Source organism: Mus pahari, chromosome 3 (assembly GCF_900095145.1).
Source record: "Mus pahari chromosome 3, PAHARI_EIJ_v1.1, whole genome shotgun sequence".
Lineage (NCBI taxonomy): Eukaryota > Metazoa > Chordata > Mammalia > Rodentia > Muridae > Mus > Mus pahari.
Window position 1 is genome coordinate 122,797,770 of NC_034592.1, and position 15,652 is coordinate 122,813,421.

The 15,652-nt window shown below is 40.7% G+C and overlaps 1 protein-coding gene across 4 annotated transcripts in view; it reads right to left on the reverse strand.

The window, feature by feature from the left end:
* Tasp1 (taspase 1) overlaps window positions 1-15,652 on the reverse strand; it is a 232,291-nt gene that overhangs the window by 205,274 nt on the left and 11,365 nt on the right. For all 4 annotated transcript variants that reach the window (XR_003843524.1, XM_029537039.1, XM_029537038.1 and 1 more), the window contains exons 3-4: window positions 6,701-6,768; window positions 1,851-1,919 (exon numbers count right to left, since the gene is read on the reverse strand). Coding sequence is in view for 3 of the 4 variants with exons in the window: in XM_029537039.1 (XP_029392899.1) it covers window positions 1,851-1,919; window positions 6,701-6,768 (137 nt within the window). In the remaining variant the exon portion in view is untranslated. The remainder of the gene's footprint in view (window positions 1-1,850; window positions 1,920-6,700; window positions 6,769-15,652) is intronic.

Genomic DNA, 15,652 nt, shown 5'->3' on the forward strand with positions numbered 1-15,652 from the left:
GTGTGTGAGAGAGAGAGAGAGAGAGAGAGAGAGAGAGAGAGAGAGAGAGAGAGAGAATGAGAATTTTATTTCTTTCCTCCTCTTTCTTACCAGTCCAAGGAGTCAAGAGTTCACAGTTTTTCCACTGGCCATAGGGAGGGCCATCAACAGTAAATTAAGCTTTGTTCCCTCAGATAAAAGTCTGCTGAGTAACTTCTCTAATTGCTGATCACCTTTGGCAGCAGCCCCTGTAGGTATCTGTATCTACCACTGTCAATAGCTCTAAGCACTGACCCACAATAGCTGCCTGCATTAGTTTACCCTTTGGTACCAAAAATCAAATACTCAACATGATATAACTTTAACTTATAAAAATTAAAGTTACTCTAAATTTTAAATTTTAATTTTATATAATTTTATGATTACAGTTGTCATAATAGTATATGTTGTATTACTCCTTAAACGTTTTCCCTACAGTGACTCCATAAATGATAACGTCAGCACCACTTTCTACAAAGGGACAGTACCGTGTATTTTGAATAAAGGAAGATCTGGCAGTGAGTATATCAACCTCCTTCTCACATCACTTATCTTCTTGTATCCACTTCATAAAGCCTTTCCATTGTGAGCTGGTCATTAATACTTGCAGAACTCATCATAAAAGCTGCTTCAGTTATGAGGTGCTTTTACTACAATCTATCTGGTACTCTAGGTGACTGGTATGTAGTAACCTTCATAACTCTGTAAGCAGGAATTATTTTTATTCTATTACAGATAGAACTGAGTCAACAGGCTGTTTGGGAGCAGTAGGTAGGCTCTAATACACCCAGAGGCATGTGGCTATGACTGAAATCATCTTCCCAACGTAAGATGTTTCAGGAGCCAGACTTCAACAGAACTAATGCTCATCACTCACACACACACACATACACACACACACACACACACACACACACACATTTCCCATCTACCTTATTGTGTTAGTATGAAGTTAGATACGTTACAAAGATAAGTTAAAAGCTACAAAGTGCAGCTCTATGGTCAAATCAGAGGGAATGTACAGAAAACATGGCCATGACTCTTAGTCAACTCCCGAGCTACTTTTCCAAGGAAAGGCGTCTGACTGACGCCCTGAGGTAACGAACTCCCACACGAGGGGCTCTGTCTGCTTTACCTCTCACTTTCTCCTTCACATCCATCACTACACACTTCCATGTCTTAACATTCCTCTCTAAGAAGTTTTCATATCCAGGAAAATAGCCATCACTAATAATCTTGTCACCTTACTAATCTCTCCTCTCCACATTCCAGTCTTGTCAGAGGCCTCAAACTCATCAATACTCCAGAGTCACAGAAACTGAGAGTCCTGCACTATGGCCTACCAAGAGCCTCTCTCCCAACTCAACTCTCAATGATGACTAAATTCTTGGAACTATCCTGAAAATCCACTGGAACAAGGTTGATTTCACAAAACACACAACATATGGCTTTGGGACCTACATCTGTTACATTTGTGATTAAAAACTGTCTTCCCACTTTAGACACTTCTAGGAAGCTGAAATCATGTATTTGTTAAAGATATATCTCATTTTGGAGGTGTCAACGTCAAGTGTCTTACTGAAAATACCTATCACCAATGAATCTATAACAATGAATCCTACAAAAACAAGAGGAACAAAGAATTAACCAACTATTTTATTACTCAGGAATGTTTTCAATGAAAACAAAATCTTATATAGCTTTGCTAATAGTAGTGAGAAACACTGGTTATATGACTTATGGCGGACTAGCTCACTATCACAATGCCATTTAAAAATAAGGAATGTAAATGCACAAATAAGTTACATAAATATAAAAGAGAAAAGAAATACCTCAAGTTCCACCAGAGCAGCAGCCACTGCATCTGCAGCAAGACCACCAGCTTGTAGCTTCTCAATTGCCTGTGAAACCAAGAGGAGACAGTGTTCACCGAAAACCAGCGTCTCAAACAGACCATAAACTCTGCAAAGGTGTAAAACATGTGAGACGCTCAGAGTTCATAGCAATCGGTCAACATTTCCACTGCACACTGACACCACGGCAGGAAGCTGTGGTTACGTATGTTGGGCTTCATTCCTGACCATATGTGACCTGAGGGCTGCAAGTCGAACACAGATGCCTTAAGGTACACATTTCGCAGACTTAAGAAGAGTAATGTTTATTACTCAGACTAATTATCACTCTTACTATTACCCAAATTAAAACCACTAAAAGTTAGCCACCAAATTCTAGGTACAAGGAGTGTAGTAAGTCAAAGTGCTTCTCTCTCTACAGAGCATTCAAAATGTTATGGTCTGACCTGCCCCACCTACTCCCCAGCTTAGCTGTAGCCATTTTGTTCCATGCCTGTCAGCTATTTCATAATTACTGTAATATGTCTGCTAATCAAAGACATAGCTACAAAGTGAGTTCCAGGACAATCAGGGCTACACAGAGAAACCCTGTCTCGAAAAACCAAAAAAAAAAAAAAAAAAAAAAATCATTGACACAGAAAAATGACTTGACTCAGAGCAAGGTTATGGTAACCACATCCTGTTATGTTCTGTATGTTCTGAAGTTTGTTAATCTTAAGAAATTTTACAAAGGTTCACATTGGACCCATCATATTAAAGATCAATATGAACAGTTATTCTAAATGGCTTGAGTCAGAGCTACCAGGCAGCACTTCCCTCGGTATTAGGTGTGTGTCCAACAAACCATCCCTATCTGATTGAGATTGGTGTTTGTATGGTTTGTGGTGGGAATCCGAGACCACGACATTTGGTGCACTGGCCTGGAAGCTCCCTACCCTCCAGCACCCCTCAGTTACTGACAGTGAGCACTCCTGAGCCGTCTGGGCCCTCCGGAAGTAGGAAGATTTTGCTCTGAACCTGCGCAGTTTTTTTTTTTCCTTTTTCTTTTTCTTTTTCCTTTTGTTGTTGTTGTTTCTTTAGTCTTGTTTATGGTGCATTCTGGAGAGACGCAGATATTAAAAACTAGACCTAGTTTCCTTGGATCTGAAGGGCAGAGGATGCTTCAACTCCTCTTGACTCGGTTGTTGGAATACAATGACCCCTTTGGAGTTGAGCTTGGTCAGAGAGAGCACTGTACTAAAAATCAGTTTTGTTTCTGTCTTCCAGTTTTGTCTTGTTTGTGGTGCCTTTCTCCTCTATCTTTAACTCCTTCACTATGGGATACCCGGGTCCCTTTGGCAGGATATCTAGGTCTCTTCTCATTCTTCCCAACTCTATTGATTGTCCCTGGCACGTGGATCTGTCCATGTCTGTCAGTTTGTGTTTATTTGCTTAATTATTGCTCTATGTTTCATATTCAAAGGAAAAATTGTTAAAACTTCATCTGCTGGCCATTTCCCCCTTGACTTTTACTCATTTCAAGGATTTTTAGGGAAAAAAGCAGCCTGAATTGGGACAACAGAAACTGATAAACTGTCCTTGGAGCCCTGTGCCTACAACTGGGAGTCTAGCACTGCTGGAAAAGCCCTGCCAAGGATGGCTTGTCTGTACAAAATGTTCTTAAATGGGTCAGCAGCTCCTTGGCTTCTCTGGTAAGAAAAACTGATGGCTGTGAGAACTGGGTTCAGCAGTGGCAAGGTGCTCCTCTCTTAAAATTACACCTCAAACAGGTAAGAAAAATTTTGTCTTGCCTATTCTAAATATATAAATGTGTAAGGCCACTCCAAGTTTGTTTCTGTCTGCTCTTAAAATGTATGTTTACTATGCTCTGCAAGTCTTGTTTATATAATAACTGGCTTATAAGTTATTGGGTAAGGTTAAAAAACAATCTGTAACATCCTTAACAAAAGTTAGCTTAAAACTGGTAACTCAGGGGGGAGCCATTCTGGGCAACAACACATAGCATGAGCTAACCAAGGTCTCCAAAGATACTTTTAAATTAGGATGATATTTTTCTGAAGTTGCTGACCTTAAAAACAACTTATAAGAGATAAGATTTAAAACAATGGGGCTGGCAAGATGGCTCAGTGGGTAAGAGCACTGACTGCTCTTCTGAAGGTCCTGAGTTCAAATCCCAGCAACCACATGGTGGCTCACAACCAACCGTAATGAGATCTGACGTAATGAGATCTGACGCCCTCTTCTGGAGTATCTGAAAACATCTACAGTGTACCTATGTATAATAATAAATAAATCTTTGGACTGGAGCGAGCAGGGACTAAGTGAGCAGAGTTGACTGGAGGAAATGGGATTGACCAGAGCAAGCAGAAGTCCTAAAATTCAATTCCCAACAACTACATGAAGGCCCACAACCATCTGTATAGCTACAGTGTACTTGTATACATAAAATAAATAAGTAAACATAAAAAAAAAACAATGATCCTTTTTTTTTTTAAATTTATTTATTTATTATATGTAAGGACACTGTAGCTGTCTTCAGACACTCCAGAAGAGGGAGTCAGATCTTGTTAAAGATGGTTGTGAGCCACCATGTGGTTGCTGGACTATGGACCTTCGGAAAAGCAGTCAGTGCTCTTACCCACTGAGCCATCTCACCAGCCCGCAATGTTTCTTTAATGAGGTATTAAAGCTGCACCTTCATGTGTTCCTATACAAGAACTTCTCTTGCTGGCAACCAAACTTTGTAACAACAAAATGATGTACTTGATACTGATCTTAGAAACACTGGATTATTTAAGCTGTTTTTTTTTTTTAATTGAAAATTGGTTTTGTCTTCTAAAAATTATGGCTATGCTCTAGGACTTCATTCTTTAAAAAAGATAATTTACCAAAAAAAAAAAAAAAAAAAAAAAAAAAAAAAAAAAAAAAAAAAAAAAAAAAAAAAAAAAAAAAAAAAAAAAAAAAAAAAGGCCAGGCTGTGGTGGCACTCAGAAGGCAGAGGCAGGCGGATTTCTGAGTTCAAGGCCAGCCTGGTCTACAAAGTGAGTTCCAGGACAGCCATGGCTATACAGAGAACCCCTATCTCGAAAAAAGAAAAAAAAAAGATAAATTACTTTGATATTACAAAAGGAACTTCAAAGAATTATAATCAAATATATAAAGCCATAGGATATTTTTAAATTTGTGATATATTTTATTGGAATATCTTTATTAATATATAATGGTTACAATGAAGAAGGAAATTTTAATGAAAATAATAATGATGACAGAAACTATAATGACTTTAGAAATTATAATGGACAGTAGCAATCAAACTATGGACCCATGAAGGGGGACAATCTTGATAGAAGAAGCTCAGGTAGTCCCTATGGTGGTAACTTTGGATCTGATGGTAGAAATGGTGGATATGGTACCAGAAGATTTTAAAATAAGACACAAACAGACTACAGTTCTTAGCAGGAGAGAGAACAAGATGTCAGGAAAGCTGTAGGTTACTTTGAGACAGTTGTTCCAAATGCACTAGAGGAACTGTAAAAATTTGTCACAGAAGGAACAATGATCCACAGTCAGAAAAGTTCTTACAGCTTAAGCAGGAAATCCTTCTTTTTAAGGACTATCATAGTCACAGTTTGCAAAAAATACCACTACTGATCAATGCAACGATGTCAATTAGATAAACATTCCTGAGGTATTTTTTATGTTATAGCTTTGATTTTTCTTTTCATTACATCAAATATATTGCTCTGTAAATTATAGTAATGATACTAAGAATAAAAAAATTAAGGAATTTGTTAATTTAACATTTTTTAGAGGTTTAAAATATCAAAAAGCTTAAGAAACACCAGCATGTGAGATCCTGCTCCATATCTTTCACTCGTCCTGAGCAAGTCCCCAGAAGCCTGCTCCTATCAGGCCAACAAGTCAAGCCCTTGTAACCAGGGCCTTTGCCATTTTACCAACTTGTTAACCTTTTTCTGTCCTGACACTGGCTTCAGCTTAAAACTAATCATACAGGCAACTGTTATATTCTGTAGTTATATACCATATAAAGGTCAGAGAAGTTCCTAATCAGTTTATGGAATATGTTTATACATTTAAAAAGTTCTGTTTGTTTTTTGATACTAAAAGAGCTTCAGTTCAAAACTGTAACTTTAATCTCAGGTATGAGGATAAGGCAAGAAGAAAACATGAGTTCCGAATTCAAGTTCCACCTGGGCTTCAAGATCATCTGAGAAAAGCTTGTTCTTTTGTTTTCTTCCTTCTCTCTTTCTTTCTTCCTTCCTTCCTTCTTTCCTTCCTTCCTTCCTTTGTCTTTTTTAAATGATTTCCCATCAGAAAACACATTGAGCATTTTTTCACAGGGAGGCAAAGGCAGATGAGATCCAGGCAAGGGCTTCAAAGTGAAACCCTGCCTCAAAAGACTCAAAAGGGGGGGTAAATCCATTTTGTTTTGATTTTGGTTTTTCTGAGAAAGGGTTTCTCTGTGTAGACTTGGCTGTCCTTGAACTCACTCTGTAGACCAGGCTGGCCTCAAACTCAGAAATCCGCCTGCCTCTGCCTCCCAAGGGCTGGGATCAAAGGCATGCGCCACCACTGCCCGGCACAGGACATTAAATGTTAAAAGGCTACATGTACCCATAACTACAAAAGAAGCTAAATATCATTCAATAAATAAAAACACAGACCAAGGAGGACTGAGGCCCAACAAATATGAGTAAAATAACTTTGGGACCCAGCCAGACCTCACTAGGAATGAAATTGAAAACTTGGAATCTCAAGGTACTGTTTCGTGCGTACAATCCCAAGCATTATGCTCACTCTGCTCATACCTTCTGACAAGCTCGTTTGCATACATGTTTATATTCCTTGGCTTTGGATTCCGAATGATAGCCTGCACCTACAACAGGAAGAGAAAAGCCAACAGTTAGTTACTGCTCAACTCCCAGGGACCCTGCAGATGAGAAGAACAATCCATGCAATGCAGACAATCGCAGTGCCTCAGCTGACTGGGATTCTCAATGCTAACACTTGATATCATGCTTTTCTCCCTATTTAAAAAGTGTCCCGACAGAGCGCCTTAAAAAAGCCCCTGCCACTAAAGAGCCTTCACAGGATCACTCCACGTCCCCTTTCAAGAACTCTACCCAGCCCAGAGAGATGCCTGCAGCAAGCCAGAGAACTTAACCTAAATTCTAATTCAGAGACATGTGGTTAGAGAGAGCTATGTGTACTGATCTTCATAAGTGTCCTGTGGCACAGCCCTCCACCATCACTACACACACGTGAAATATATAACCAAATAAATAAATAAATATACCTCTTAAGTAAAAACAGAAAACAACTGCTAAGTTCAGGAGCTCCTCTGGTATGGAGTTGATAGTGCAGGTGAGGCCAGGAACCAAGAACCTTGCAGGCCCTGCTACTCATCCTTTACAGCCCCACCACTCAGGAAACTACTGTTCAGAATCTAAAGTTCTCAGGAATTCATGACTCCAAAAATCCTGATGCTGTCTTTTAAACAAATACCCAGAAAGTTACTTAACAGTTTGGCTCCAAATAAACTAGTTTCCTAAAGAAAATTATTCTTAGAACTAGAGAGATGGCTCAGTGGTTAAGAGCACTTGCTGTTCTTCCAGGGAAACCCAGTTCAGTTTCTGGGACCCACATCAGGTGAGTCAATAAATAAATTTTAGAGCCGGGGGTGGTGGCACACACCTTTAATCCCAGCACTCGGGAGGCAGAGGCAGGCNGATTTCTGAGTTCGAGGCCAGCCTGGTCTACAAAGTGAGTTCCAGGANAGCCAGGGCTATACAGAGAAACCCTGTCTCGAAAAAATAAACAATAAATAAATAAATAAATAAATAAATAAAATTTTAAATAATTATTTTTATTACTTTTGATGCCATATGTGTGCACATTCATGCTGGTGCCAGCAAAAACAGAAGTATCCCAATCTCTGAAGCTAGAATTCCATGTGACTGCGAGCAACATTAATACTGGGATTTGAACTTGGGTCCTCTTTAAGAGCAAGTGCTTTCTGATTTTTTTTTAATGTATTTTTATTTTATGTGTGTAAGTGTTTTGCCTGTATTAATGTCTGTCTACCACTTACATGCAGTGTTCTTAGAAGCCAGATAAGGACACTGGATTCCTTTAAACTGGAGTTATCCACTATGTAGGTGCTGGGAATAGAGCTCTGCTCCAGTGCTCTTAATGAGCCCTCTCTCAAGCCCCTTATTTTTAATTAACGGGACTCAGCTAAGGGGGTGGGAGTAGAAGGAGGAAGGGGATCGAGAGAAGGAAGAGTAGAAACAAGAAGGTTAAATTCTTGAAGACCAGGATTCTTATTAAAGTTCTTTGGTTTGACTCTCCTCCACAGACTCCCCGGAGGTCAAAGCTAAAAAGGTTAAGTTCTGTGTCCAAACCTCACAACTCTCCTGTGGGTCTAGCAGAACCATAACACAACCTTCCTCAAGGCTGAGAAAAAACTGACCCACAAACAGTATCACAGGGAGCAGAACAACAGAAACAGTGCTAAGCAACTCCTGTCCCTCAGTCCCAAGAAGTAATTCTGTTTCATGAGAGAAAGCTAAAAGTCCACACAGCCTCTCGCAGTCTTTCTCAAACATGTCTTCATAGATCTCTAAAACCAAAGTTCTCTAAAAACAGAGGAAAAATAAAAATCAAGTATTAAAAAACAGAACCATATGTCTTAGGGTTTCTATTCCTGCACAAACATCATGACCAAGAAGCAGTTGGAGAGGAAAGGGTTTATTCAGTTTACATTTCCACATTGCTGTTCATAGCTGAAAGAAGTCAGGACTGGAACTCAAGCAGGTCAGGGAGCAGGAGCTGATGCAGAAGCCATGGCTAGCTTTACTGGCTTGCTTCCCCAGACTTACTCAGCCTGCTCTCTTATAGAACTAAGACTACCAGCCCAGAGATGGTACCACCCACAAGGGGACCTCCCCACTTGATCACTAATTGAGAAAATGCCTTACAGCTGGATCTCGTGGAGGCACTTCCCCAACTGAAGCTCCTTTCTCTGGGATAACTCCAGCCTGTGTCAAGTTGACACAAAACTAGCCAGTACACCATACGACCCAACTAAACCATTTCTAGATATACATACCCAAAGGACTTTATATGTATTATAAGCTATGCATTATATCTCAAATACTGATATCACATGAGACAAAAGAACACGAGATATGAACAAGGGAGGGGTAGAACAAGTAGCTAAAGGTTGAAGAGGGGATGGGAGTGCAGGGGGTAGGTTAATCAAAAGTAAGAATGGATGAAGAAGCATCATGAAACCCCATTATTTTGTAAGCTAATTAAAATACATTTAATTTTTTCTTTAAAAAAAGAAGTTTGAATGACAGTACCCCCCCAACATGGGTGAATAAGACTACTCACAAAAGAAGAGTTATTAAATGAAATAGCTGTATCATGCACAAATTACCTCCCAATGAGTTACTGGCCAGGTGGCCCCAGAAGCACCCAAAACAATACCAACTATTGCTTTTGCTCCTGGCTGCCCACCGTAACTAGCTGGTAATACCTAATTGCTGAAGACACCTCACACCTCAGTTCTGGGACATGAAAATCAATCTTGAATTCATCAGGAAGCTCTCTCCATACCAGCTAGCTTTCATGATGCTAAAACGTGCTAGAGGAGAAGAGACATCAGTAATGTTCTGAACCCTGAATGCTAGAATACAAACCTGCTAGGGACAATGTACCCACTGGTGCAGCTGTCATGGTATAACCTGCGTGTCAAGACTGCTCATGGTATAACCACCTATTCTCTTGATTAGATCTGAGATCTGTTACACACACAAGAGAGGTTACTATTACAGTCAGAATCCATAACTAGTGAGGTCATAAGCCCTACAAGAGAACCTATCTGTGTTGCTTTACTAAATGGCCATTTGTCAAACCGCACTCTAACCATGTATCCACAACCTGTGCTATTCTCAACTGGGTCAGAGAATTCTCTTACTGAAGAGGGTAACTGTTACTGCAGACCCAGACACAAACTTCCAAAGTGTAGAGAATAGGTAACAAGAGAACAGGCAGTCAATATGAGTGCTCAGACACAATTGGGACATACTTATTAACTACCACTCCCAGACCCCTGCAAAGCTCCAAGAACATCAAAGCAAGAGCAGACAGAGTGTAAGGGTCTGAGGATGGGAGAGCTGCTGTAAAATACTGTCCCCTAGACTTGGCATGGCTATTGCACACACAAACTCACAGCAGCTATGGTTACACAAGACCTACACAGGATCAAACCATGTAAAACAAATACACAACTCCAGCATGGAGGTGAGAGCGGCTCCTGACGGCTGGTGAAAAATTAGAGTCATTTTTCCTAAGGGTGATGGCCGCTCAAAGCTTGCCCCAGCCCCAGTAAATGACACTATACCCTTGGATATGTGGGCAACATTAATTCGAATCAGTTATTTAAAAAGAAAAAGTAAGACAGGAAGTTGGAAGGAGATGTACTGGCGGCACTGAGGAGAGGTAGAGAGATGGACTGCAGAAGATAAGATCAACTTTCAGAGAATATAGAAACTTTTTCAAAGAATCATTTAAAAGTTAAGGAAATCAAGCAGGAGTTATCATCAGAATATCAGAGGCGCTGTAGTCTACACTAATAGATGCAGCCCTACGGGTGGAGCATGTGATCCTCAGACTGCTGTGTTCCATCTCTGGGGCCCCAATCTCTCAGAATTATTTCCTAAGTCATGAGATACTACTGCCAAATAAGCTTAGCATGTAAATTCTTCTGAGTAAAATAAAGAAAACAGGGGCTCAGCATGGCCCCAACTGAGCTTTAGCTTATTGATTTGACAAAGGAAAAACAGGAGCTGGGTGTGGTGGTGCACGCCTTTAATCCCAGCACTCAGGAGGCAGAGGCAGTCGGATTTCTGAGTTTGAGGCCAGCCTGGTCTACAAAGTGAGTTCCAGGACAGCCAGAGCTATACAGAGAAACCCTGTCTCCAAAAACCAAAAAGAAAAGAAAAGAAAAAAAAAGAAAGACAGGCTCAGTGTGCAGGGCACTCCCATGCAATAGTACACAGCAAAAACATAACTGCACTATTAGGTTTGCACTATGTGAATTATTCTAAGTGACAATGACATTAACTATGTAGACATAATTTTCTGCTTTTCTATTTAAGATTAGATAAAGGCTAGGGCTGAAAAATGGCTCTGTGGTTGAAAGCACGTACCACTTTTGCAAAGGACCCAGCTCAGTCCCAATCTTCCACACTTAGGTACATTATCCACCCGTAACTCCTGCTCCAGAGGATCTAAGACCCTCTTCGGGCCTCTCTGGGCATCTGTACTCACATGCATATATTTAAGTACAAAATAAATGTTCTATCCAGAATTTAAAAGTGGCTACTTTGTTTTGGCATTCTCTCCCTTTGGCTGGCTGGTTGGTTAGTTGTTTGGTTGCCTTGGCTTTTTCAGGGTGGCTCCAGTTGGTACCCAGGCTGGTCTCAAACTCACGGTATTCCTCCTGCAACAGCTTCCGAAGGGCCGACAGGGCATGTGCCCCATACACAGGTGACTCTTTTATTATTATCAGTATCAGGTTAGCCAATGTTGAGAATAGCTAGGTGAAAGAAAAACTCTCTAATCAAATAATTAAATATTGAATAAGACCAATGCTGGACAAAACAGTTGTAAATTATGTAAAAAATATATTTGTACTTATAAATATGTGAAACAAATACTTCTTTGTAATCAACAATCTATCTGAATTTCTAATAATCTTTGACCCTGCCACCCTGGACTTAACCAATCTCGGCTGACTAAGCAGGTACTTAAGTACTTGAAAGGGAGAAGCAGAGGTTGTCCTTGATCACACAATTTTCTGTCATAACTCAGATTGGGCCCTATTCTTTCTGGCCTTTACCAAAGCTGGGGGGCATTATCTTCAAGTATGTATCTCAAAGAAGAACATAATCATGACAGTCTAAAAAAAAAGTTTTCCAAGCAATCTAACACAGTTAATGCTTGTCCAAGTTTCAGGTGTTTCTTGTACTTTTCCCAGTAACTTTAAAGACAGTTCACTCACTAGAACTACAGTCACAACTGACATAGTACTGTAGAAATGATACTGAACCAGAGATTCAAAAACAGGAGTTAGTCCTGGGTCTACTTTAACTGAGTAATTCCCATAATTTGCCTGATGAATCCTTTTCTTTCTTTTTTAAGAATCTATATCTCAGCCGGGCGTGGTGGTGCATGCCTTTAATCCCAGCACTCGGGAGGCAGAGGCAGGTGGATTTCTGAGTTCGAGGCCAGCCTGGTCTACAGAGTGAGTTCCAGGACAGCCAGGGCNTTCGAGGCCAGCCTGGTCTACAGAGTGAGTTCCAGGACAGCCAGGGCTATACAGAGAAACCCTGTCTTGAAAAACCAAAAAAAAAAAAAAAAAGAATCTATATCTCTGTGTGTGTGTGTGTATGTGTGTGTGCGTGTACACACATCCACGTGTATGGAGGTGCCCATGAGTACCAAGGTCCTGAGCTGCCGGATGTGATTGCTAGGAACTGAACTCAGGTCCACTGAGAGCAGCAAGAGCTCTTAACCACAGAGCAATCTCTCCAGCCCCCTATCTCTCTTGGTAAAAGTACCTACATGGAAAGGGAATGAGGAGGGGGCATGGGGTGGGAAAACAGAATAGACAAAAGAAAAGGGAATTACCCATGCCAAGGCAGGAGACTCAAAACTATGAGGTAAGCCTGTGGCACGTAACACGATTCAATCAGATCTATATATGGTGGCTCACGTCTGCAGTATCAGCACTAAAAAGCTAAGCTGGAAGACTGAGTTCTAGGCCAACTTAAGACTACGAAAACTGAGTTCTGGGCCAGCCTAGGATAGAGTAAAACTGTGTCTTAAAATAAAAATAATGGGGGGAGGGGAGAGCTAGATGGCTCAGCTGGTGAAGTACCTGTGGCAAGCCTGGAAAAGCTGAGTTTGATCCCCAGAACCCATGGAAAGGTAGAAGAGAACCATCTCCACAGTGCTGTCCTCTGACCTCTACACACGCTCCACAGCACAGGCACCCACACACACATTATATGTACACACAATGACAACGAATAATTTTTAAGAATTAAATAAAAAGGCAAAGACTAATGATATACCTCTGTGACCAGGCAGGCAATCACTTAGTGTACAAAAAGGCTCTGTAGCAAATCCTAGGAGAAAAACAGGGTATGACAGATTGGGGGGAGGGGGAGGACTGAAAGAAACAGACAGAAAAATCAAACTTCCTATATTTTGTGTCTGACAATCCCTCTGGAATAGGTTCCATGGGACTTGCAAGTTGTCCAGTCTAAAAATAGCCAAAGGTTAATGACCAGACAAGATATGAGAAATAAGTCTACTCTGGGTAAAGCTAAGAGGAGACTTGCTATCTTTTCTCTGCAGATGTCATGTAGTTTACGATGAAAAAAAAAATTAATTCTACCCAAAAGTATAGGCCTGTCCTCAAAGCCATGCCTCTTCAGAGATGGTGGATCCAGGAAGTAAAGCTTTATTCTATATGTCCTTGTGGTCCTCTTAAGTGGACAGATCCTAGGATGAGACAGTGCCAAAAACTTAGGATCAATTAAGGGTTTATCATCCCAGCTCAGCAGCCCAACTGGAGTCATTTAAGCCATCCAGTCTCTGTTCCTCAGGTTCTTCACTTATAATACTGAGAAAATACAGGCTGGCAAAATGATCTACCTCAAAATACAATTCTTTTAATTATTTTTACATCCATTATTTATTTTTGTATGAGTAGACATGTTCATGCAAGCACACACTGAAGCACATATATGTAGTGGTATCAAGTTATCAGGAGATAACGTGAAGGAATCGGCTCTCCCACCACGTGGATTCCAAGGATCAAACTCAGGTTTACAGCTTGGTGACAGGTGCCTTTACCCACTAAGCCATCTCGCCATTACCAAAATATACTTCTTTTTTTTTTTTTTGGTTTTTCGAGACAGGGTTTCTCTGTGTAGCCCTGGCTGTCCTGGAACTCACTTTGTAGACCAGGCTGGCCTCAAACTTAGAAATCTGCCTGCCTCTGCCTCCCGAGTGTTAGGATTAAAGGCATGCGCCACCACGCCCGGCTCAAAATATACTTCTTTAGCATACTATAAGATGGTATTCAGAAGGACTGCAGACAGAGGACTAGGAAGCAGGTCTGTACAATATAAGACAACTATATCACTATATAAGCAGGATTCCTCAGGGGACCCCTTATCTGGCTTCTTTACATCTAATAAAGATCCTATCAAATTATCCCTGTCAAAAGACTGCCGCAGGATGACAGACTTCTGATGAGTGGGACCTGACAAATCAACTCTATAGTAAGACAACATCTGTTCACAATTTATTTCTTCTTTTTCTCCTCTCATAACCTGTCACCACCTCCCTGACAGGTATCGCAAGCTGCTCTTTCTGTAGCTCAAAAGATGTCAACCATCTGGCCCTTTCTTTGAGTCTCAAAAGATAGTATACATATGCAAGTTAATGAATTTGTTAGTTTTTCTCCCATTAATCTTTAAATTGTCGGTTCATATCATAAAGAATCAATGAATCTGTAGAGAGCAAAGAGAAACTAAAACAGTCTCACCAAGCTGAACTATGAGCTGTCAAGATGGCTCAGGGGGTAAGGGTACTTGTCACTAAGACTTATGACCTGAGTTCAATATAACACACATGGTAGAGAAACCTGACCCCCATAAGTTATTCTCTAACTTCAATGAATGTGCTATGGTGCTCATGCCTAGACACAGATACAGATATATGTGATTATTATACAAAGAAAACCTAATTGTTAGCAAAATATAAAAACGTAAATGGATATCAGAGGCAGTTAGATGTGTCCCTAAAAGTCTCAATAGATAAGAATGCTAAAGGGGGCTGGAGAGATGCCTCAGCTGTTAAGAGCACTGACTGTTCTTCCATAGGTCCTGAGTTCAATTCCTAGCAACCACATGGTGGCTCACAGCCATCTTTAATGGGATCCAATACCATCCTCTGGTGTATCTGAAAACAGCTATAGTGTACTCATGTACATAAACTAAATAAGTCTAAAAAATGCTAAAGAATAAAATGTTCCTGCACATTTTAAGGTAAGTTGCTTGGGAGAGGTCTTCTGGTCTTTCTTCTAGGATCCCAAGCAACATCACTTAGATAGCCTTGAGCTACCCCACCACCAAAATGCGATGGCTGCCAGGCGTGGTGGCGCACACCTTTAATCCCAGCACTGGGGAGAGTCAGAGGCAGGCGGATTTCTGAGTTCTAGGCCAGCCTGGTCTACAAAGTGAGTTCCAGGACAGCCAGGGCTATACAGAGAAACCTTGCCTCAAAAATCCAAAAAAACAAAAACAAAAACAAAAAACAACAACAACAAAAAAAAAAAAACAAAATGAGATGGTTGGGGGACGGAGGGGTACTGACTAGGCTTAAAGCGACTCCCACTCCCACCATGACAGTGACCTAGTTTAGTCTGCCAAGGGTGAAAGAAAGGAGCTAAAGACTTTTGTCATGAAAAGCCCTCATGGAAGAAACTTAAGATAAGAGATAGGAATTTTCTCTTTGGGCTTGCAGAAACAACCAAGAAGCAGCTGACAGGATACAGGGGAAAAAGTATTCTAGAAAAGAGAACTAGCCAGGCGGTGGTGGCGCACACCTTCAATCCCAGCACTTGGAAGGCAGAGGCAGGTGGATTTCTAAGTTCGAGGCCAGCCTGGTCTACA